This window comes from Phaethon lepturus, unplaced genomic scaffold (assembly GCF_000687285.1).
Source record: "Phaethon lepturus isolate BGI_N335 unplaced genomic scaffold, ASM68728v1 scaffold50902, whole genome shotgun sequence".
NCBI classification, from domain to species: Eukaryota; Metazoa; Chordata; class Aves; order Phaethontiformes; family Phaethontidae; genus Phaethon; species Phaethon lepturus.
The window spans coordinates 1-23,023 of record NW_010526547.1 but is presented as its reverse complement, the minus strand read 5'-3'; the positions used below and the strand labels follow the sequence as shown (position 1 = coordinate 23,023).

General features: G+C 40.9%; 1 protein-coding gene across 1 annotated transcript; it reads left to right on the top strand.

The window, feature by feature from the left end:
- The first annotated feature begins 2,605 nt into the window (after positions 1 to 2,605).
- Positions 2,606 to 19,251, top strand: LOC104617696 (neuropilin-1-like). Its single transcript, XM_010283078.1, has 7 exons — positions 2,606 to 2,765; positions 3,022 to 3,081; positions 10,229 to 10,366; positions 13,744 to 14,018; positions 14,522 to 14,615; positions 16,216 to 16,275; positions 17,537 to 19,251. The coding sequence occupies exons 1-7, from the start codon at positions 2,606 to 2,608 to the stop codon at positions 17,824 to 17,826; spliced, it is 1,077 nt and encodes a 358-aa protein (XP_010281380.1). The 3' UTR covers positions 17,827 to 19,251.
- Positions 19,252 to 23,023: the final 3,772 nt, after the last annotated feature.

The following is a 23,023-nucleotide window of genomic DNA, read 5'->3' as shown; positions in this document are numbered from 1 at the left end:
TCCTGTAGAAACTGGCTGCTCATGGCTTGGACAGGCAATACTCTTCTCTGGGTAAAACACTGGCTGCATGGCCAGGCCCGAAGAGTTGTGCTGAATGGAATGGTTAAACTCAGCTGGCAGCCGGTCACAAGTGGTGTTCCCCAGGACTCAGTACTGGGGCCAGTTCTGTTTACTATCTTTATGAATGATCTGGATGAAGGGATCGAGTGCTCCCTCAGTAAGTTTGCAGATGACTCCAAGTTGGGCAGGAGTGTTGATCTGCTTGGGGGTAGCAAGGCTCTACAGAGGGATCTAGACAGGCTGGATCGATGGGCCAAAGCCGACTGTATGAGGTTCAACAAGGCCAAGTGCCGCATCCTGCACTTGGGTCACAACCCCGTGCAATGGTACAGGTTTGGGGAAGAGTGGCTGGAAAGCTGCTCACAGGAAAAGGACCTGGGGGTGCTGGTTGACAGCTGACTGGCTATGAGCCAGCAGCGTGCCCAGGTGGCCAAGAAGGCCAACAGCATCCTGGATTGTATCAGAAATAGTGTGGCCAGCAGGACTAGGGAAGGGATTGTCACCCTGTACTCAGCACTGGTGAGGCCGCACCTGAAATACTGTGTTCAGTTGTGGGCCCCTCACTATAAGAGGGTTGCTGGAGTACGTCCAAAGAAGGGCAACAGAGCTGGTGGAGGGTCTAGAGCACAAGTCTTATGAGGTGGGTCTGAGGGAACTGGGGCTTAACCTGGAGAAAAGGAGGCTGAGGGGAGACCTTTAATTTCTTCTCCCAAGTAACAAGTAATAGGACAAGAGGAAACAGCCTCAAACTGTGCCAGGGGAGTTTTAGATTGGATATTAAGAAAAATTTTGTCACTGAAAGCGTTGTCAAGCATTGGAACAGGCTTCCCAGGGAAGTGGTTGAGTCACCATTTCTGGAGGTATGTAGAAGATGTGTAGATGTGGTGCTTAGGGATGTGGTTTATTGTGGACTTGTCAGTGCTAGGTTAATGGTTAGGCTTGATGATCTTAAAGGTCTTTTCCAGCCGAAATGATTCTGTGATCCTATGATTTTATGATCCGACAGCAGATAGAAATGAAAGTGCAGTTTCAGCATCAAACACTTTCTGAGCTTTACCAATGTCTCCTGTAAATGTATGTGGCAAATCATAAATTGAAAAACAGTTCTTGAATGGAAAAGACGTTTCACGTCACTGTCACTGCTTTTCAAATCAGTGTCCCAGATGAATCTTATCCTTTTTTAAAACAGCCATGCGGGGCATCTGATAAAATAGTCTGTATTGTGTCAAGACAGCTCAGAAAGCTTTCAGTGTTGCTAAACATTGTAATTTATTTATTACAGGCCAGGAAACGCTGGGGCTTCCTGCAAAGCCCTGCTCTGAGGGCTGGCTTGCAAAGCCACATAGGTAGAGACGTATTTCACATAGATGGAGGCTGTGTGAGGGGAAGGAGACAGACCTATGCAAGCACCTTCGCTGTTCGCTCATAGTCTGCACTTCAGGGAGCTCAGGACTGCATCGGACACGCGCCTTAGGGAAAACTTGTTGAGCAGAAGAAACTCCCTCTGGCAATTTTTGCAGGTTGTGCCTAGGGAAGCAGTTTATAATCTCTTAAGACAAGGGAACAGCCACCAGCCTTCCTGAGCACCTGCTCTTTTGGGGAACTGAACCTATTTCGGTACTAAAATTGAAAATTGCTGCCTCGCCCTTCTACAACAGTGCAGAGACTTTAGTATAATCCATTGCTATACCACCTAGAAACCCTGAGCAGTGCGTGCCCAGTTGTTCTGGACACTGCAGAAACTCTGCATTGTATGTATGATGTTACAGAAGTGATTTTACCAATAATTTCATGGTAAATGTTTTTTCTTCCTCCAAAATGCATAGAAGGAAAGTATGTAAATCTCATGGCCCGTTAAGGATAGCAGGGCAGCGCAGAGGGGGTGGCATCAGTGCCTTACCCTCTTTTATCCGCTCCCGATGTGAGTGTGGCACCCGCATTCTCATGGGTACGACAGTTAGAGTCACTTCCCTGAGAGCACTTGCACATATGTGAGTATCACAATGAAGCCTCCCTTGCAATTAACTGTAATTGTGCTGTAGGCCAGATTCCTTCCTGCTCTATTTGGACCCCATACAGAGCTACTCCATTTGCCTGGCTTATAGCATTTCCCATCAGATCATTCTCACAAACATAAAGCTGATACAGCTTGGGCATTCGTTCTCACTGGAAGTCATCATAGTCATCCTTTCTATAATGCTTTAAGCACTTGCTTGCTGGAGAAAAGAAAAGCCATTGACTGGTAATCAGCACCCCACTGTGAATTTATAATTGTGCTAATTTACTTTTTGTTTCCTTTATCAATATGGGGCTTGCTTTAAAAAGTCAAGTATTTTACAAATATCAATTAGTAAGCTTAGGAGAGGGCCATGACCCCACTCACCTCTTGTTCATCTGCTTGAAGAAGCCAAAGGGGAAGTCCTTAATTCATCCTGCTCTTTGAGACAGAAGTGAAACCTGCCTTAGACTATAGCCTAAAGTCGGGCAGTTCCCATGCACGTCTCTCACAATGCAGCTATGAAACAACACACAGGGAGGATCCAGCATGGCGGGGGCTGGAGGACCTCATGTCCCGCATATGAGAAACAGGATGCCATGGGTGAATGCGCGAACTGTTAGGAGGTGCTACAGAGATCAGTCGCTGACTTCCCATGTGATTTGGAGCAAATCACTGCCCATAAAACAAGGACGGCCACAGGGACATGGTGAGGATTGATTAGCTGGTGTTTGAAAGGACTTCAAAGATATACAGCTTTATTTAATGATGAGTTCTTGGGGGTTTTTTTGATAAAGGAAACTGGATCTTTAATGTCATATTTTCATGCTTAAGCTCACATTCTCAGTTACCTACATGTCTAATAAAGATGGTAATACTTCAGATTTATATATAGGATATTCCTAATGACTGCTGTGTCCTTTGTTGTGTCCCATGTATCATGATATGCATAATTTCTTTTCCAGGTGGTACTACAGTGCTGAATACAGAAAAGCCAACAGTAATAGACAATACATTACAACCAGGTAAAAAAAAAACTATTAAGATTTTTCTTATTGAAAACATAATAAATTCCATACCCAAATTTCATGCCAGAGACAAAATAATGAATTGCAGCACTTCCTGACTTCCCATTCCCTAAAAGTCTCTAAAGAAAAGAAGCATCTGGTCTCTCAGCTCTGTACAGTAAATATTTTATTCCTTTCATCCACATGTAGACACAGCAGAGAACAAGATTTCCTTCTGCATCAGCAAATGCCAAATGCTGACAAAATTAAACTAACTTAATCACACAGTGCACTCTGTTTAAATGTGGCATGTCAGTGACACAAAGTGTGTTTGCAAACTCCAGGAAAACAAAAACAGAGCCACACAGGCCCACTCACTATTTATAGCCCTGGTTTTACAAAACTAAGACAAGTAAAGTTTGCCAGTTTTCTCCAGCAGGGAGCTGGCAGTTTTACAATATTGTTTTCTAGCAAGTTTTCTCAAAATGGGGTTACATAAACTGCCACCATGAACTTGAAAAGGGAAAAAGAAGTTGCCACTGGCAGCAGGTCCTTTTTACTTAATCAATACAATGACTAGCAGCATTTAAAACCTTTAGTTTGCTTCTTCCACAGCTTTTCATACCATTTTTTAATATCCTGTACAATTTACTGGGAGTGGGGGAGAGGATAGATTTGGGCAGAAAACCCAAACTCCACAAACTATGAGCACTAGTTTCAAATGTTTTGCAGTAATAATTGTGGAGCGGTAAAGAGGTCAGTTTTTAGTCACTCCCATTTCCTCCATTAAAGTACAGTCAGGCACAGCCTTGCAAGTGATTTATTAACAGGGTGGGTAAGTGTTTATCATGGTTTCCTCAACCATGTGGCACAATCCGCTTTTGCTTCAATTAAAAAAAAGAGACTAATAATACAAAAGTTTCCTAAAGGACACTGATGCTGTCAACCTGGTTAAGAGGCAGAGCTGACTTATCTCAGACGTTGCTCCCGCTCTTGGCCTCTGCGTTCCGATATTGCAGAGGCGAATGCTTTTACTCCCCCCAAAATTTGTCTCCAGGGTCATCCAGTTGGCTTAGTCAGCACACGCTGTTTCTAGCTCTGCCCTGCTTTATGGGAAGAGGGAGATTGTGGAGTACCGGAGCAATGAGAAACGCGACGGCGGGCTGGCCTGCCCTCCTGGGACACCTCTCCACACTCTGCCACAGTGGAAGGGCTGGAGGGCTGCTGGTGACCCCACAGCTGGGAGAAGGGTGGGGGTTGCAAAGGAAGAAAGGATGCTGTGCAGTGGTTTTAGAGTAAAACAGTTAAATTTTTATGTCTGAAAGGACCTTTTAGCTTTCTCTTTTGTTGAAATGAAGGAATTTTTTTAGGTTTTTAACTGTCTTCTTGCATTTAAACAAATTGCAAATTCATAAAGTGCCTCTGTGCACGCAGTTTTCCTCCCTCCTCCCCAGGGCCAGTTACGTTTGCAGGTTGTGTTTAATCCCTTTGGCTTGGGTGGGACTCTCCAGTAATAGACTGACTGTTGCTGCCAGAGATGAAGATATCCTCATTTTCTCTCCTTATTTCCCTCCTGCACCACCTTCGCTTACCCTGTGATGAGCCAAGTTTTTTCTCCACGAAAGGAGATTCTGAGGTTCCCCTCGGAGCATGCCAATGCTACTTCCCTGCATTGTGCTGGTAGCAACTGTTTCCTTCCGGGGAATAAGGGACAAGTTCACATCCCAAACTCCAGGCTCCCACATGGCAACACATTACAAAGATCGTAGATAGAGATCAGTCAGGTTCTAATAAATACGAATAAGGTTTCCAGAATCTCCAGTTTAAGATGTAAAGGTTTCCAGCTGCTTCATAATCCCTCCCTGAAGACCAGCCAGCAAACTCCCAAAAAGGGGCAGACAGAAATTCCCCTCAACATGGGGAAACCCCTCCTGGCATGAAGGTGGTGTAAGCATTTCCTTCTGCTCAAGGGGCACGGGTGGACCTAGCTGGCACCGTGGAGCACACCAGAGCAAGAGGCCATGCAGCAGGGAGCGAGAGTCTGCCTCGGCAGCCACAAACAACATAGTTTAAACTGGCCTTGAAGTTACAGAACTGCCCAGGGACCCGCCAGCCCTCAGCTGGCTGAGGATCAGTGCACTCTGGCTCTTTCAACTACTCTTAAGCTGAACGAGGTATGAATTTAACACAGCAAGGACTGAGCCTGAATTCCCTCTAAGGGATGGTTTACTTTAAGATGCTGCTACACCTTGAGGTGAATGGTGAACTCCAAGCCAAAGAGCAGATCAGCTGCCGGATGCAGGCTCCAGCGCGTAACCCCGCAGGAGCTGCACCGCGCCGGTGCTGGCCCCAGCAGCCTGTGCCGCGGTGATTCAGGACGGAGGTTTGCCAGCCCTCAGCAGCAGCGCCTGCCGTGGCGCAGGTACTTCTGCAACGGGTGCTAACGCCACGTGTTGCTGTCCTCCTGCCTGCATCCAAGCCTGCAAACACCACTAATCTTGTTAACCCAGACTAACATGCTTGTGTGTGTCAAAGCCTGAGATTATCCTATTCCAGCCAGCTTTCATACACTACAGAAACAGTTAAGAGCAAATAGCTGGAAAGCCTCCATGCATAAACAAGCTTTCCATCAAGGAGACTTTTACAGTTCATTTCAAGAGGGCTGAATTGTAAGAAATAGAGAAGAATCATGATTTCAAACTGCTAAAAATGTTTAAAGGTTTGGATTTTTTTTAAGAGGGGATCTACTTTCCTCCTCAGACTAAAAAATATGCCTTTAACAGATCTGTTTGTCAAGGTAAATACCTTTCAGGCCTCAGTCCTAAGATTCATCAACATCTAGTATTTTTGAACACATCTTTTTCAATTCCAAAGGACTATTTGAAATGCTTCACTCTTAGCCATTTACATACAGAGCAAGCTGTTCATTTACGTTATGTGCTCTCAGCATGTAAGCTCAGTCCTTCGCAAAGCAGACTGTTCAGGAAGTAAAGTATCTTGTTTTTCACACAGGCACTAGCTATTTCAGAAAAATATAACTAAGAAATCCTGAGGTTAAAGTCTATGATAAGAAATCTTTTGAAGGTAGAATAGGTCTGATTCTCGTTTAAGGTGGGACAATTTTGCATCAATAAAGGGCTATTAAAGCAGTTAGATTATCATTTACTATCATTTAAGATAATTCTGTGCTGCCAGCATAAGGGATATAAAAAGGTGAAATGCAAATATGAATCAGACCCAATATACTGCTTTGAAGTGGTCCAAATTATGTTTGTAATTTCCCATTTTAATGTTGATTTACCCTTTGGCAAGAGCATCCTATAGAGAATTTTCATAGCATCTTTAATGCCATCATGCTCCTTCTTGCCTCTTGTTGGAGGAGTTATAAAAATATGTCAAAGTCTGTGGGCCACAAAAGATTAATGGACTTGCAAGAAACTCACTCAACTAGATTTTCAAATGACTTTCTTGTTCATGTGCAGTAATGGTTCCAGCTGTGAGCAAGATGTGGTCAAGAAGTACAGCTGTTGGTTATTCTTTGAGAGGATAAATCTGTTTTAATTCTGTATCACGTACCCTACATTTTCAAAAAAGGCATATGGGATTTCGTCACACCTCCTTCTCAGATTCTCATCTGAACTGCTGCTATTTGGTTACATAATAGCTGGTTTTCTTCATCCTCTTAATACACACAAACCCGGAGATCAATCACCTATTGGCAGAAGAATTATCCTAGCAGAGGAATGGGCCAGCACTGTGGAGGGAGCCCAGCAAGTGCTACTTGTCCCTACTTTCCTCTCTTCCCCCAGAGTTGCCAAGCTATATTTCAAGGACAAAGAAGAGGACAGATTGCCTGTATCTTACTGTGAGCTACTGTATCAGCCCCCTGGGACCTTTGATAGAAGCGTTGAACTATTCTGTCTTTTTCTGGGGCAGATCCATTGTCCATATAACTAACGAACCTATCCTGACGCTACAAGTGCCTGTTATTAATTGGCTAGCAGGTCTATTTTTTCTTTTTATGGGTCCCTGGGAGAAGCATTGGAAGAGACATAAGAATAGACAATAAGAGATGGCATGTTTAAGGAGCCCGTAAAATAAGAGCACTCTGAAATGCCTTGCCTTTGACCTTCAATCCCATTGCTGTGATTGTCTAAGGTATACATTAACACAGTCACTTTTGAGAAAATAATAGGAACCTAGCAAGAAATAGCTATCTGAGAGCAGGTTACTGGTCAAATCCTGCCCAATTCCAGGGCATTCTCATTAACTTCTGCATGGAAAAGAAGTTCATTTTTCTGCTACACTGTGCTGTCTGTGAGACCAAAGCCAGGCATGGCCAAAGCATATCAGACTTAGGCTCTTTGCCAGTTTCCTGGACTCTATATATTTCAAATGAAAGTGCAAGAAATTCTCTATTAGATAGTGCTGTGAAATTTAGCTCTGCTTTGAAACTCTCCTTCTAATCCAAATGTTCAGAGCTGGCTTCAGACCATGAAGCAAAAGGCCTTTGTCACTCCTTGCACTTTAGAATTAACAATTAAATTCCAGATATTTTCTTTACCCATTTCAGTGTCCAGTTCTCTTTGAATTGTGTTCAGCCTTAGCAGCATTTGAGGCAAGCAAGTATCGCTCACATCATATGAGATATTTTTAACTTTGATCCACATTGAACTTCACTGGATATCTCACAGTTCTCAGGCTATGAAATGGAGAAAAGAGAATATTGTCATCTTCCTCCTCTGGATTCTTCATCCATTTACATACTTCTCCTGTATCTTCTGCTATTTATTTTTATTCAGAGTTGAACAATACCAGTCCTTTCAATGTCTTTGTGCTATGTGCTCATTTATGCTGTGTGATATCTTCAGATTTATGTGATCTATCTACCACTGTTCTCCTTTTTTGTGGTTTGAATACACACAGGTTATCACTAACTTTGCATGATATAATCCTTCGTGATTAATAAGGTTAATTTTGTTTTATGTTTCCTAAGACCTTTTCTAAAGTTCTGTTTCATGGCTCTAATGTCAAACCCATGCAATATAGCTCTCCCTAGGCCTCCTTGACAATGAAAGCCTATTTTTCATGAACTTAAAATCCTTTAATTCATTTCAATGTCATTCTGTTTCTTTAAAAACTCCCCTTGATTTTCAGATGTCCCCTTCTGGGCAAGTTGTCTTTGATCATGGTCCCATTGTCTAGAAAAAAAAAAATACTGGAGAAAGAAATATAATGTATTGTCTTTCTACACTCATGTGTGCACAGGCTGAGTTCTGCTTCTTCAGTGTTTTGAGCCAAAACAGAGGTTATTCACCATGATCTGCCCCTTTCCAAGAAAGGGCTAGGGTCCTCCAGGAAACATGTTTTCTCCACATTGAATTCCCGTGCCAGATATTATCTGTTTAATTCGTTTGTTCCCAGCTAGGATGCTGTATTCGTGACATTGTGGAGTAGACCCCTCTGGAGGCCAGCAGGAGGGAGGGAGGAGGCGGGCGGGATGGGGCAGATGAAAGGAAGGAGCGAAGAATGAGGGCTCCGTGCGGAGAGATGCCACGGTACAGCCGAGGTATTGACAGGCGGGGGACAGGGCAGGAGCTGCCGTACGCTCAGAACTCTCTGCTGACAGAAAGAAATTTTCTAGGAGCCAGACAGGAGAGGGCACAGTGGCTGCAATGCAGGAATCCAGCAAGTTGAGTTAAAACTGTGTCTGGGAGCAAGGACCCCCCAAATGAGGACACAGCAGGCCAAGAGAGAATGATAGATGAACCCTTTTTATATCCATTCTGTCTCAACCTACTCACCTGAGGTATTCTCTGTGTTAATAAAATGATTATTCTAGTTTACTTTCCCTTAAAATCTGGGTTATGAGTTCAAAGGCCTTTCCAGTCTTCCCTGGGCAGCTCACTACATGGAGGAGGTCTTTACCTCTTCAGACTGGACGAGCTCCACCTCAAAGGTCTAGCCAGCCACAGGCCCCAACACACTTCCCATATTTCTCCATATTTTCCCACAATAAAGAAAACACATTCTAGGGGCTGCATTACCTTTCCTGGCTTTTTTTTTAATAATGGGTAAGAAAGCAAAAGAACACAATTCTTCCCCCAGAGCTGATATTGATGGAAGCACAGAGTCTTTGTTCTTAGTTCATACTTGCACAAAGCATCTCATTAAAGTAAACCTAAGTTATTCCTTTAATAAGGCGTGAGTCATGTCTGAGAAAAGACTTCAGGATTTGGTCACATTGCTGTGGGAAGGGTATTGTTCCATTGGGAGTTGTCATTGCTCAAGGTGAGGTAAAGGTTCATACAATGGAGTAGGAACCGAAAACCCAAAAGATTTCAAACTGCTTCTGAAAATAAGAAATGCAAGGTATTTATATGCTATCTTTGTATAATCTTTCCATTCAAATTCCAAGTTCCAGTGAAGAAAATAAGCTACTATGTATTAAACCTTTGGGCAGAGTTGAAGAGAAGCTGAAAGCAAGATATGATCTCATCCTGACCATAATACCAGACTTCCCATGTTTTATGTGGAGCTTGTTTTGAAGCTTATTTCGAGTTCATTTGGCAATCAGCCACATTTGTCCCTTTTCCATCTCAACTTGTCCATTTCAATGCTGCCATCTTGTGGGCCTACTTAAGTGTCTGGAAGATGCTGAAATAAGTTCCTTGTTGAAGCCACGTACTATACATTTCACAAGAAATCCTTTCCTGCCAAGGACATTCCATTAGTATTTCTGCCCTTTCTTATTTTTGTCCAAATCTTATTATGAGTTGTTGCAAAACATTGCACAGTTATGGTACAAATAGATATTATCAACCAGCAAATATATCTGATAAGTAAGCCAGAGCTTTCTTTTCGAATCATATCTCTTTACAGCACACTTATCAGCTCGTGTGGGCAAATCAGAAGAATTAAGCTAACCACAAAAAAATCCCAAAATATGGGTCATAAAGAGACAAGAAACAACCACATCATTTACTAGAAATAGTCATTATTCATCTGTTTCCCAGCAGAGCTGCTCTTGCTATGGCTTCTCAGAGTTTCAAGTAGGAATGGTTCTGTTAATGGTCAAATGCATGCATTTGGTTTTGAAGTACAAAATACGAATTATGCAATTAATAATCACATTTCTTCCCCCCTTTTTCATCTTTCCCTGCAGAGCTGCCACTATACAACTTCAACTGTGCCTTTGGCTGGGGATCCCAAAAGACTTTGTGCCACTGGGAGCACGACAACCAGGTGGATTTAAAATGGGCAATCCTGACCAGCAAAACTGGGCCAATTCAAGACCACACAGGTAATCATGAGTTCATGATTTAGCCATTTGACATGGGAAGAGGTTGTTCTGTTTAATACTAACATGCCTTCCAAAACAAGAGGACAGTGAATTATACCTAAAATATGTAAAGTCACAAAGATGATTCTCTAGGCAACCTAAACTGTTACATGTAGTCACAACAGACCGTAACTGTCCTTTCTGTTGGGCAATAAAGATCATTTATTGTCAGGAATTGAAGATATTTCTGACTTCCCTTTGGATAACTGTCACCTGGGATAGAAAAAACCCTGAATGACCAAATATTCTGCAAATATTACTTACCAAGTGATAGAGTCATGAAAAAACCTCACATTATTCCAGTTTGTGGTTACACAGACTGTTCACCACAGGATAGTCCTATAAGTGAAACTTCCCAGATGGACATATTTCCATGCCCTCCTCTCTAGCAGGAGTTGGAGATTATAGCCATACCTTTGCTCATTTTTTCAGAAATATCACCCTGGGAAATTGATTGGTTGGTTTTGTAGTATCTAACTCATGGGTCTGCATAATTAAGCAATAAACATGCTGCTGGCTAGTGGAGAAGGCAGTGCGCTGCATGACTTGCACAGCCTCTCACTTTAGTGTGCTCTCTTGCATACGTGTAGATTAATCAAATATGTTGAGATGAATCCCCCTCCCCACTTCTGCAACCCCTTTGCCTAATGAGAATGACAAGGAAATTAGACAAAATTGGACTTTTTAAATTCTGAGACACTTTCAATTGAATCTTAAGACAAGTACAGTAGTTTCAGGGAAAAAAAAAAAACTTCTAATACTTTGACTATAAATGGCATTGTACAAATAAATGGCATCAAATTAACTAAATGCAGTTAGCTGAAGTGAAGGCTGTAATGGTGGAAAAATTGATGTAAAGTGAAATGGCTCAGTAGGATCTGACATTGAAAGGAGGTTAAAAGCTATGTTAGCCAGAGACTGACAAAATCTAAAAGGCATGCATAAGTAAAGCTCTAATTAAGACAATGAAGACAGAGTTCCTGACCCAGCACTGCAATAATATTCTGGAAATGAGAGCTATCTGCACTTTGCCACCAAGGATTATAGAGAGACTGAACCTGTCTTCAGTCAAGAGATGAAGAAATGATATTCCTCAAATGAGATTTTGTTGTTTCCACTGGGCCCTGCTAGTGCAAAAGACTTATTTGTTCCATTAGATGTAGCTTCAGGAAGCTTTACAGGCAGCCCCTTTTTCTCCTTACTGCACTAACTTTCAATATTTTCCAAAATTTTCCTTCAACTCTAAGGGCACCTTCACCGGCCAGGTTTGCCGTTCGCCTGCCAGCAGGTACAGAATGAGTGGGGTGGGTGCGAATGCAAACAGCAAGCAGTCTGAATGGCACTGCTGTCCCAAACAAGCCCCTCAGTGTCACTGCTACACAGCAAGACCACCCTGTACATTGGGAGAATCTCAATGAGCAACTCCCAGGCATACCTTACTCTCAGCTGCACTTGTATAAAGCTGAAGAAACTCCACAGAAGTGTTCTTCAACAGCAATTGCTTTAAGACAGCAGGACATGCTCTATGTCACTTCAAATTATACGTTATGATTAAATCTGGCCAAAGTTAGGTCATCCAACTGAGACAGCCATCCTAATGCTGTGATTATTTTCCTTTTCTCCTCCCTTTGCATTTCCCTATCACCATTCTTCGATGAGGTCTGCACATGTTGTGCTGCCCTCTGCACAGAAGCAAAGTTGGAAAGAGCATATAGGCACAAACACTGCTCCTGAAGAAGCTGGACTGTTACTGCAGTAAGATAGAAAAAAGGAAATAAAAAGTTTAATTTTTTTTGTGAATTTAACATCATCTTCCCCTATAAAATTCTTTCAAAGACCAGGTATTTCCACATGCATGTTGGCCAGGATAAGTCTGACTGCCCACAGAAAAATCCAAATAAAAGAAAACGTCCTTGTCTCATGTTAGAATATTTCTCTTTCTCATTTATTAAGCCCACTCCTTCCAGCCACTGGGTTTAACCCACTCCTCTTTGTTCCTCGTTCACCTTTTGCTACCCTGTCCTTCTTGTACTTCCCGGAGTGGCAATGCTCATCTTCCCTTCTCAACTGGAGCAGGACTATACCATTAAAATCCAGGAAGTCTCAATTACACATTATTTCAAATTAAATTCAAGAATATCGTGTATAAGCAAGATCAATGTTGATAAAGCTTCACCCTTCCAAAACATCTTCCTTTGCCTCTTTTTACTCTTCTTTTGTTTAAGCATTGGTATGTTAAACAGAGTTTGTATACTTATTTCAGCATTTGAGGAACAGTATTTCTTATTGTTACTTTTCTCCTTCCTATTTTCAAAATAACTTTATACCAATGCCAGTAAATGCTATCTCTGTCCTTTTGTGTGAGTACATTGCACATGTAATCTCTTCTTACACACACCAGGATGAACTTTGTATCTTTGCACCATAATTCTCTGCAAAGAAGTTGTTCAAAAGCTGACTGAAATGGATGCCTGGTTGGTGTAAATCAGAAGCACTTCTCTGTAGTCAGTATCTTACTTAGTAATTTTCTGTTACCAAACTAATCACACTCCTACATGCTTCTTCCCAGTGTGATTAAGCAAGTAATTTTCCGAGTAAAGTGTATTAGGTGTTCAGATTTCAACATGTGTAAATCCATTATGCTCTTCAGAAAATGTTAGTGATCATCTTAATATTTCAGGAAACAGCTCACAAATATACAGAGGCAAATATATTATTGCCAAAACCAAGGGAATAACTCTGGCACCGTTTGTGACGATGCTCAGGCTCTATTCAGGAGCACTGTTTAGATTTCAGTTCCTGATCTCTGACCATGGCTGTTCAAAGCTATTTTATCCTCCAGCGTTTTTCCCATTCTAATCTTGCCTTCTCAAGAACATATTACTTTAAACAGAGATTAAAAATAGCTCTTTGCACAATTAGTGTAGTTTAGGCCCGGGGGATTTCTGTCTAGCCTGCTGAGCTAGGGCTGACTCTCTTCAGGAGGTGCACGCTGACTAATGGAGCAGACGTGTCGCACCAAACGTGCTTTTCCCTCCCTCCCTCAGAAAAAGCAAATGCCTCGTCTGTGCCATGTAGCGAACATGTTGTTAGGGTTCACTCTCAGCACAAAGCATCCCAGTGAACAGCAAAAGAGACTGCCAGAAGAAATAAACTCCACTTAGAGAACATCAGCTCTCCTAGAGCTCCCAAACCAACGCCCTCCGACTCTCTCGGTTGCGAGGCTTGGCCCGTCAGCACAGAAAGTAAGCAAAATGATCAAGGGTGGTCGGGGCTTCTTAGGTAAACAAAGAAAAGGAAAGCTGGTGGCTATTCCTAATGCAGTCCTTCTGTCACAGTAGGAGATGGCAATTTCATTTACTCGCAAGCTGACGAAAGCCAGAAAGGGAAAGTCGCCCGACTGCTGAGCCCCGTGATTTACTCACAGAACTCTGCCCACTGCATGACTTTCTGGTACCACATGTCCGGCGCACACGTCGGCACCCTGAAGATCAAACTGCGGTACCAAAAGCCAGACGAGTACGACCAGGTGCTGTGGACCCTGAGCGGGCACCAGGCAAACTTCTGGAAGGAAGGACGTGTTCTTCTTCACAAGTCTGTGAAACACTATCAGGTGAGCTTGGCTGCTCCTCGCTGAACTAACAGAGCCGAGGCCAGTAAGACCTTGCTGGTCATGTTTTATACACCGTGGCAGAAAATATCGCTGAAGGATTTATGTAAACAGTATTATACCTACAGGTGAGGTGCTGTTGCTGTGGCAGTAATAATAGTGGTGCATTTCACGATGCCTCAGATGAGTGATACAAGGAATTCGTTATTGAAGTCCAAATAAATAGTTTAGAAATCATTTCTCATCTGTCACAAAACTGCATCCTTGCCACAGTTTTGCTGCTGATGTAAAAGTCTTTAATGAAGTTATTGACATTATATAAATTCACATTTGCATATATAAGTTCATAAAGGCATGCAGTGCAGATTGGCAGACCACAATCAAAGTACATGCGGATGTGGCATCATGACAAGTGCAGATGTGTGTTAACAACTAATTAAGATATCCTGAATGCTGCAATTGTGTATTAACAGGAAGACAATGTGAACATTATCTTATTTTGCCAGGTGGTCATTGAGGGAGAAATTGGAAAAGGAACTGGAGGAATTGCTGTGGATGATATTAAAATTGACAATCATGTAGCACAAGAGGATTGCCGAAGTAAGTACGAATAGCAAGAACATACAGAAATCTTATCCAAAATATTATTTATTTTGTTTTGATAGCTGTTTCTATCTGTGAGAAAGGGACAGATAGTTATTGACTATATAGGAAGTTTTGCACTGAAAACATCCTGATCTGGCCCATAGCTTTATTCATAGTAAGTGCCACTGATGTCACCTCAGTACTGCAGCAACTGCAGTCTTTTGGATCAGAACTGGCATCCTGCTGACATGGGTGACAGCATGTTCACATTCTCACGTCTCTCGCTATATTTTAGATTGCTGCCCTCTTCAAATATCTCTGCTTTTCATAATGCTCTTCCCTGTTTTATCTAATCCTCAAAATCCAATTTTTATTTATTCACGCTTTTTAGATCCCTTACTACCAAGCCTACTTGAATTCTATTTCAGAGGACCAGTACACCCTTACAGGGTACACAGATAGAGTGAAATGGCCTCTCCTCTGTCCTCTGCTCTCCTGTAATTCTGAGTTTGCTGTGACTCATTTGCTGTAGTCATCAGTTCCCAGACACATGGGACACGAAGTAATGTTAGAACATGGCCTTTTCCACATCTGAGAAAGGCTATTCCTGAGATGCTATTTGTGTCCTTTTACTTCTGGCCAGTCTTGAGTTATTCCAGTCACTGCTGATCATATGTGCATTGCATACCGCACGTAATTTGGCAGCAGCAACCCCAGATAAACACAAGCTAGTGAACCTGTCCTTCACAACGGAGGTGAAGCAATGACTTTATGTAGGAGAGGAAATAGAACTGAGAACCCTCAGCTAGAAATATAAACTTTTGCCATGCGAGTTGGCAACACAACTGAGAGCAATAAGAGAGGGTGTTTCTCACCTTTTGTAGCTAATATCCTTTTGAGGGTAACATGACAGACTTCAGCTACATGGTAAATTCACTGCAGGATGAGAAGGCTGTACAATCTCTTTTTATCACACAGTCCATCTCCTGGGGTTCATCATATGCCACCAGAGTGACAGTTAGGAGGAAAGAGAGGCAGGATGCACTGCTTGGTCCTCCTGCAGTGTTCTCAGTGCCAAGAAGGCTGCTGGGACCACAGCGATGGTATTTACCTGACTCCAGAATGAGAAAGTAACTAACTTCTTTCCTATCTCCATATGTTTTGGTTGTTCAAACCAAATGCTGAGCAAAGATTTTGGCCTATGGGAACTAAAGCCAAAAGCTCAGTCTGAAGCCCAAACACAAGTGGTCTCACTGCAGTCAGTGAAACTATTATTGTGATTAACTATGCCTACGCTGATGAAGTGTTATGGAATTGGACTCCAAAATTGTAAATAGAATAAATGAGATGCTAATTCATCACACTGATTTCTCTTTCCCAGGCATGGGAAACCCCTGCTGGTAACTAAAACGATGCCAAGACTAGGCAGAGAGGAGTTTTTAAATCTTTCTTTTTTCTCCATTTATTTTCAGAGCCCATCATAATGAACAGTTTTGTCAAGCTGACATAATGATGCTCTGACACAGGAAAATCTGCTATACCATTATTGCCAGCATGATAGTCAATCAGTGTTTGTAACCCTAATAATCAATGTCAATTCTCTTTGCTTCATTAGAATCAACTGATGTGGAGAATGAAATAGATGAAGAAGAAGACCCAGAAAGTAATCAAACAGGTAAAAATTACGTTATTGTTAAAAGGGAATGAATTTTAAAGTGCATTTTCATGTGAATTTGTGTATTCTGTTTATTTATTTATAGATTAATTCTCTAACTGCATATTGTATTAAAGTTATTTGATTTATCTAGATCAGATGTTAAGAAGACTTAAATTTATTAGGATTTAATAGCTTTATTCTTCTATGTCATATAATCTTATGGACTTCGTATTATTTATAGCTGTCTCATCTCAAACCTTTCAAATTTTATATACATAATTTTTTACATTGTATACATATATATGCATGCACACTATAGCTCCTTAATATTTTGTTATCTAGAAGGCTTGTCCACAGCTGAAGAAACAGCTATCTTTATATCTTACAATTTATGACTCACGCAGTGTCTAGGTAATTAGGCTCAAAACTCTTCAGGATAATTGTTTCTCAGACCTGGCTGAAAATGTCATTTTATGACCAGTCTACCAAAGTATTATCATTTTCAATGATGATAGCTGTAAATGGATCATTAAATGGCTCATAATTGTCATATTGTCCCAATAATAAAATATACTTGCATTTTTCAGCCAATGAGCTTAATTTTTTTCTGTTACAGTCAACAGGATTGTTATCATTGATTTCAGTGAAAGCAAGCTTTGTCCAAAAAGATTTTTTGGCTTTTCCTGCAACAATTAGCAGGATTTGAAAGCTTATTGGATCTCTTTCATAAACTGAAGGGGTTGAAGGAAAACATAATGATACCCAGTAAATATTTTACACAAGGGGGCAGAGTGCTCTTCTGTGTCAGTTCTGTCACTATTTCCATTTCAAGGTCCAATCCTGAAGTCAGGGAAGTGGAAATGGATGCAAAATGGCTGGAGATTCCCAACTGATGTCTAAGGCTATAAACATTCTCACTGAGCTGAATAAGATTTAATTAACATTTTTGAGCTAAATACTGCAGGCTGTCAAAATATAATCAAAAGGTCTGGTTATTCATTCCCAAGACTCCCACTTGATCCAAGGCAGGATCAGACCCCTACTAATATGCAGCATATTCAAGGATTGGAGAACAGTATGAAAAAAATAAATAACTATTTGGACCACATTACAGTTTTCAGCTATTTATGCTATCTCCAAGAAGCTGGATTTTCAAATTATGTAGCAACTTATGTCAAAAACAACTTATGTGATGCCCTTTCTCCAAATTTCAACTCATCAAACACTGTTCTAGCTAGAATCAGGTCTGAAAATTTTGCAATCCTTTACTCCATTTCAGGGTTTACGCCTCCATACCATACAGGCGAGCACTATGATGATAACATCTCCAGGAAACCAGGCAACGTCCTGAAGACCCTAGATCCGATCCTTATTACCATCATAGCCATGAGTGCACTTGGGGTGCTTTTAGGAGCCATCTGCGGAGTTGTCCTGTACTGTGCCTGTTGGCACAATGGGATGTCAGAGAGGAACTTGTCTGCACTGGAGAATTACAATTTTGAACTGGTCGATGGTGTAAAACTGAAAAAAGATAAACTAAACACACAGAATTCATACTCGGAAGCATGAAGGTATAAAGCGACTGGAGAAGTTTCAGAGAATCGGGATGGAAGGACATAGCTCGGTCGTGCTGGGGAACTGTTGATCTTCTTTTACTGTACAGGCTGAAAAGTGCATTGATGACACTGAGCCAAGCTTTTCTCAGGAGCTTCAATGAGTGTGTAACTGATAAACATGGACAACAATCTGTGTTAACAATCTGAATCATGTACAGTCTGCTTTTTCTGTTGGTTTTATTTGAAATAATCAAATGCTGGTGTTGAGACCAAGTATGATTGACTTATAGTTCATTTTGCCTTTCTTTCTCTCCCTCTCTTTTCTTTTCTGTTAATGGATAATTTTTTTTTTACTGTGCAAAATCCAAGATGCTGTCACAAAATGTATTCAGTGGGGTCCTTTGGATGGACATGCTGTCTGTAGCTCAGTGCCCAGAAAATATTGGAGTAACAGCAATTTAGTGGACTCCTGCACCTGTATTTGTGTATAATTGCTCGTGTTGTGCATAGGCAAAGAAGGGTTAGGATGTTTTTGAAAGTACTGCTGCATCAGTACCGATATAGTGTGTCAGCTCTGTTTACGAAGCAATACAGTCAAATTTTATCGATGTTTTTCAGTGTTGTACTAAATTTTGTGCTTGTGAACTCCATAAAAGAGTATGTGCCATCATCAGACACAACTGGTAACCGAGTGTACTGCCTAAAAACTAAACAAAAAAGTCCTTGGCACTGGCTAGTGTATGTCCTCTCAAGTGCCTTTTTGTTTGTACTGCTTCTCATTGTGTTAACATTAACTACAGCTCTGCTTCTCTGCAGTTATGCCCTTGTCTTTAATCATACTCTGATGGCTCACTGACTAAAAGAAAAGTATATTTTAGTGTAAGAAAGTAGCCGCAGCAAGGCAAGGGCTAATCAGATTTGACAACCTGGCTCGATTGTTCTGCTTTCTGTATTTCAACTTCATGTCTCTTGACCCTTTTGTATAAAGCTGCAATATCCCCTTTTATTGTTCTTTCATATAGAATGTATTTTCAAATGTAAAATCTCTTTCCCTTTCTCTTCTCTTCTCTTCCTCTCTCTCTTTCTCTCTCTGAGTAGATTGCATAAGCATTTGCCATTGCCAAGGAAAGAAAACTGCAGCTTTAACTTGCTGGTAATGGCAAAGGATTTATTAGAGTTTGTGTTAAAAAATAAGGGAAAATTCTTAACTTTACCCTCCAAAGTCGAACTTTGGGTTTCTTCTTAACAGCATAAAGTGACAGTATCTTTTTTCCTGAAGTCATGAAACATGTCTTTTTTCCTGAACAGCTTGCCTGTTAATTACGCTAGGGAAAATAATTCGCTTACTGAAAGATTGCCTTTAAAATGAGAAACTTTCCTCCTCTTGCCCCTACCTGAACCCAGAGTTCTGTTCTCTGAGTAAATGTGTATTTTCATGCTAATCAATGCTAATTGGGCTTACGCATGGGTACTGAGGGCAGAATAAAATCCCACAGTGTATGTAGGGTATGTTCTTACCATCCGGTTATATCCAGTTGGCATTTCACGCCAGGAGGTTTCCGTCTGACCAGAAGTGCAGATTGTGATGGATTCAGTGAGCTGAGTAGTGTAAGCTGTCGGGAAAATGTGTTTGACAATTATGTGGCAATTTTTTAATATTTTAGGACAAATGCTATTGGACAAATAATATTCAACAGCCTATGCAGCTGGTCCAACAGGGTAAAAAGAAACGAGATTTTGTTGCCCTCGGGGGTCCATAGGAAGACCATAGAGAGTCCCACCCCATAGGAGGGACCAGAGAGATCATTCGCCTCCTGCAGGCGCAAGGGGAACCCCTCAGTTTTCTGCGGTCGCACAACTTGCACACAGCAGAGCCTTAACTGGGGAAGCAGTTGAAGAAGGCAGCTTTAACCTTCCCCTGGGCATCTACCAACCAGCAGGTAAAACCAGTGCAAACACGGGGAAAGGAATATCCTGCAAAGTGCTGAACTCATGTTTTTCCTCACTGAATTCTCTGAGCAGAGTCAGGGAAGTGATTGCGACTTTCTGACTTAGTCTTTATCAAAATTGCTTTTGTAGTAGAGCAATGAAGTAACCTGTCCTGTCCAGGATTAGGACTAAAGAAGGGCTAATTCATCCTTGAATCACTAGAGCAACAGAATCCACCCCTATTTATCAATTAAATGTTTTGGAGCATATCATTTCACCAATACAAACCATAAAACAGAAAAACCTGTAGAAACTCCAGCAGTAATCAAGAAATTGAAGAAAAGGGAGGGAGACTGGAGGTAAAAATGTGAGTTTGGAAATCGAAAATATTTTAAAGGAAGACACAATAGAAAAAAGAGTGGACAGTTGCTACTTCAAAGGAGTCCTAAAGGCAGAGACTACAGTGAATATTCAGACACTCATTTAGATGCCTAAATTGGAAGAGTTACCTCCCTGAGCTCTAGAATTGGGTCCTCCAGAAAGCAAGACAGAGCACCTGAGGCCTGAATGTTAGACCTAAAAGTTAGTCCCTGAAATGTCCCAAATGACAAATTTACTTTGTCAGAGGTAGAATTTTCATTTGTATCCAACAGTGGTGATTTGGCCATAATAGTACCGCAGCAGCTAGCTAACTAACCCAAAGAAAAAGTGGATTTTTTCAAAACCATTTTCAGCACACTACCACCATGTGATTCAAGCGTTAGGGTCTGTTCTCCATAGCTGAAAAAAACTTCTAGTCCACTAACCTGACTGAGAGTTACATGCGTGTATTGCCTTGAAGAGAAAATCCCATTGGGGAGCCTAAGCCCAAAACCTTTTGAAATATGCCCATGGATTTCAATAGATTCTGGACCAGCTGTTGGTCTTGATCTATGTGAAAAGTAAAGCTGGTGGTAGTAGGTTTTTTCTTCTTTTAACATATGGAGAATAGTGAACGTAAAAAGAAATATATCTCCTTTGTTGTCTTCAGAATTTTCTATGATAATGAGGATCTAGCACTGAAGATTTGATTTCTCTGAAGGTAATAGAGCGAAAGTTGCCCTTCAATAAAGGAAAAATGATACTGCAACTTTACATTGAAAAGTATCTTGCACTGATAAATATATTTAAAAAAATTATATGTTTATAAAGTTATTAATTTGTAAAGGCAGTGTTACAAAATGTTCAGTTTATATTGTTTTAGATTGTTTCATAATTTTTAAAGTGTAAAATAACATATTTTTTCTTTATTGAAAAACTATAAAAATCTTCTGTAGTAAAATGATTTCATTTTACTGGTATATTATTGCTTCATGTTTTGTACCATCATAAAACTTTGTGCAAATTTTTTTTACAGAAATTTTTATTTTCTATGACAATATGACACTTGTAAATTGTTGTTTCAAAATGAACAGTGAAGCCTTAACTTTAAATGACATTTGTATTCTCAGACACTGAGTAGCATTAAAAAAAAATCACATAGAACTGAACTGTAACTTAAATTTCCAAACTATGACTACTACATTCCAAAGAAACAGTTGAATTAAACATTTTCATAAAATATCCCATACCTGATATGTATTTTATTATACTAAAATGGATTGGTTTTATATAAATGGCTGGTTTTATTTAGCATCTTGCAACAAGCACAATGTTTTAATCATAGTTACATCTGTTGGTAGGTAACTCCAACAAACTGATACCTTGGTGGGACTGTTTGTGGTTTAGGATGGAGGGATTCACCCTCTGTCTGCCCAGTGCTCTCTCCCTGCTGGAAGACACTCCAGCTACATGCCTAGCTTTTAGCCAAATAGCAGGGATTTAAGAGGACAAATCTGCCACCACTGCTTGCAGGTTGTAATTCACCTTGCTGCTGTGGGAAACCCAAGACATACACCCTAAGTCATACACACCCCTTGTGACTTGCTCTTAGGGCAGTGAGTTTACCAGGAGTAATGTCCATTTTTGACAAGTTGCTCCACTAAGTCTCTGCTCCAGTAGTTAAGGTTTGTACTGATGAACTCCCTGCAAATTTCCACTGAAGTCACCAGGACTTATCCAACCACGGCTGAATCTCCCAATGCAGAGCAGAAGTTGTTGGTGGGAGCAAATGCTGCAAGAGCAACCCATTGAGCCTGATTCGTCATTCAGTTGGGTACTGAACTCATCTGTGGAACATACGATCATGGGTAGGGAGACCTTCAAGAAATTTGCATCCAGACCAGAAGCTTTACATTGCACATATGCAATACTTAACCTATTTGTTTCTTTTAATACTGAGCAATCTGCACATCAAAGTTTGTCAAATCCTTTCTTTATGTTGCACATATGAGCAATGCACACACTGTCAGTATGTCCCTAGGTTGACTGCTCATGAACAAACATTTTGCTTCAGATATTTTACTACCCCTGGGAAAAATATTGTGCTTATTACCACATATTTGATGACTGTTACACTTGAAGAGAAAGTATCAAACCTTTCCTCCTCGAAAGAGTGGTTTTGTGGGTACCTGTTTAAAATATGCGATGGAACTACAGCAACGCCCGTGAGAAAAACTTGGCTTTGTGGTCAGAATAGGGATTGTTCTCAAAAAACAGCTGTGAAAGTTGTTGTCCATATATTCACCAAATCTAAATTCCTTAGAAATGTACTTCATTGCACTCTGTTTGCTTCTTTGATAACCAGACATGGGGCTCTTTGAAGAAAAATAAATGTCAATTGAATTAATTAGCAAAAAAAAGAAAACTCTGAAGTGAATCCATTGAGAAGGAAGTTCAGAAAAGACAGACAAGTTTTTTAGGAAAATCCTCTTTCATTTAGGGGAAATTCATTAGCCTAGAAGCTAAACAACTACTTAGCACAAAACCTTCAGGTTTCCACACTAAATAGGCTGCATAAAGAAAGACAAAAATGGTGCAATGAGATCTGAATTACATTTCAGAACATAAGTTGCAAATCTGAAAGAAAAAGAAGAGCAGATGAAAATAACAGATGGATGAGCTAGAGACAACAAGTGCCAGGAGTGCATAGCTCTGAGGCTCAAATATTAGGGCCACGGTCTGTAAAAAGGGTCTTTGGCAGGTAGAGACAAGCAAACCCTATTATTATTTCAACAATCAAATGTACCAGCCCTGAGCCAGCAGCCACATAGCCACAGTGCGGAGCCCAGTCCCATTTCCTTGCCTTCTGGCAGGACATTTCTATAAACATATTAGCAACACAAGGAGGGCTAAGGAGAATC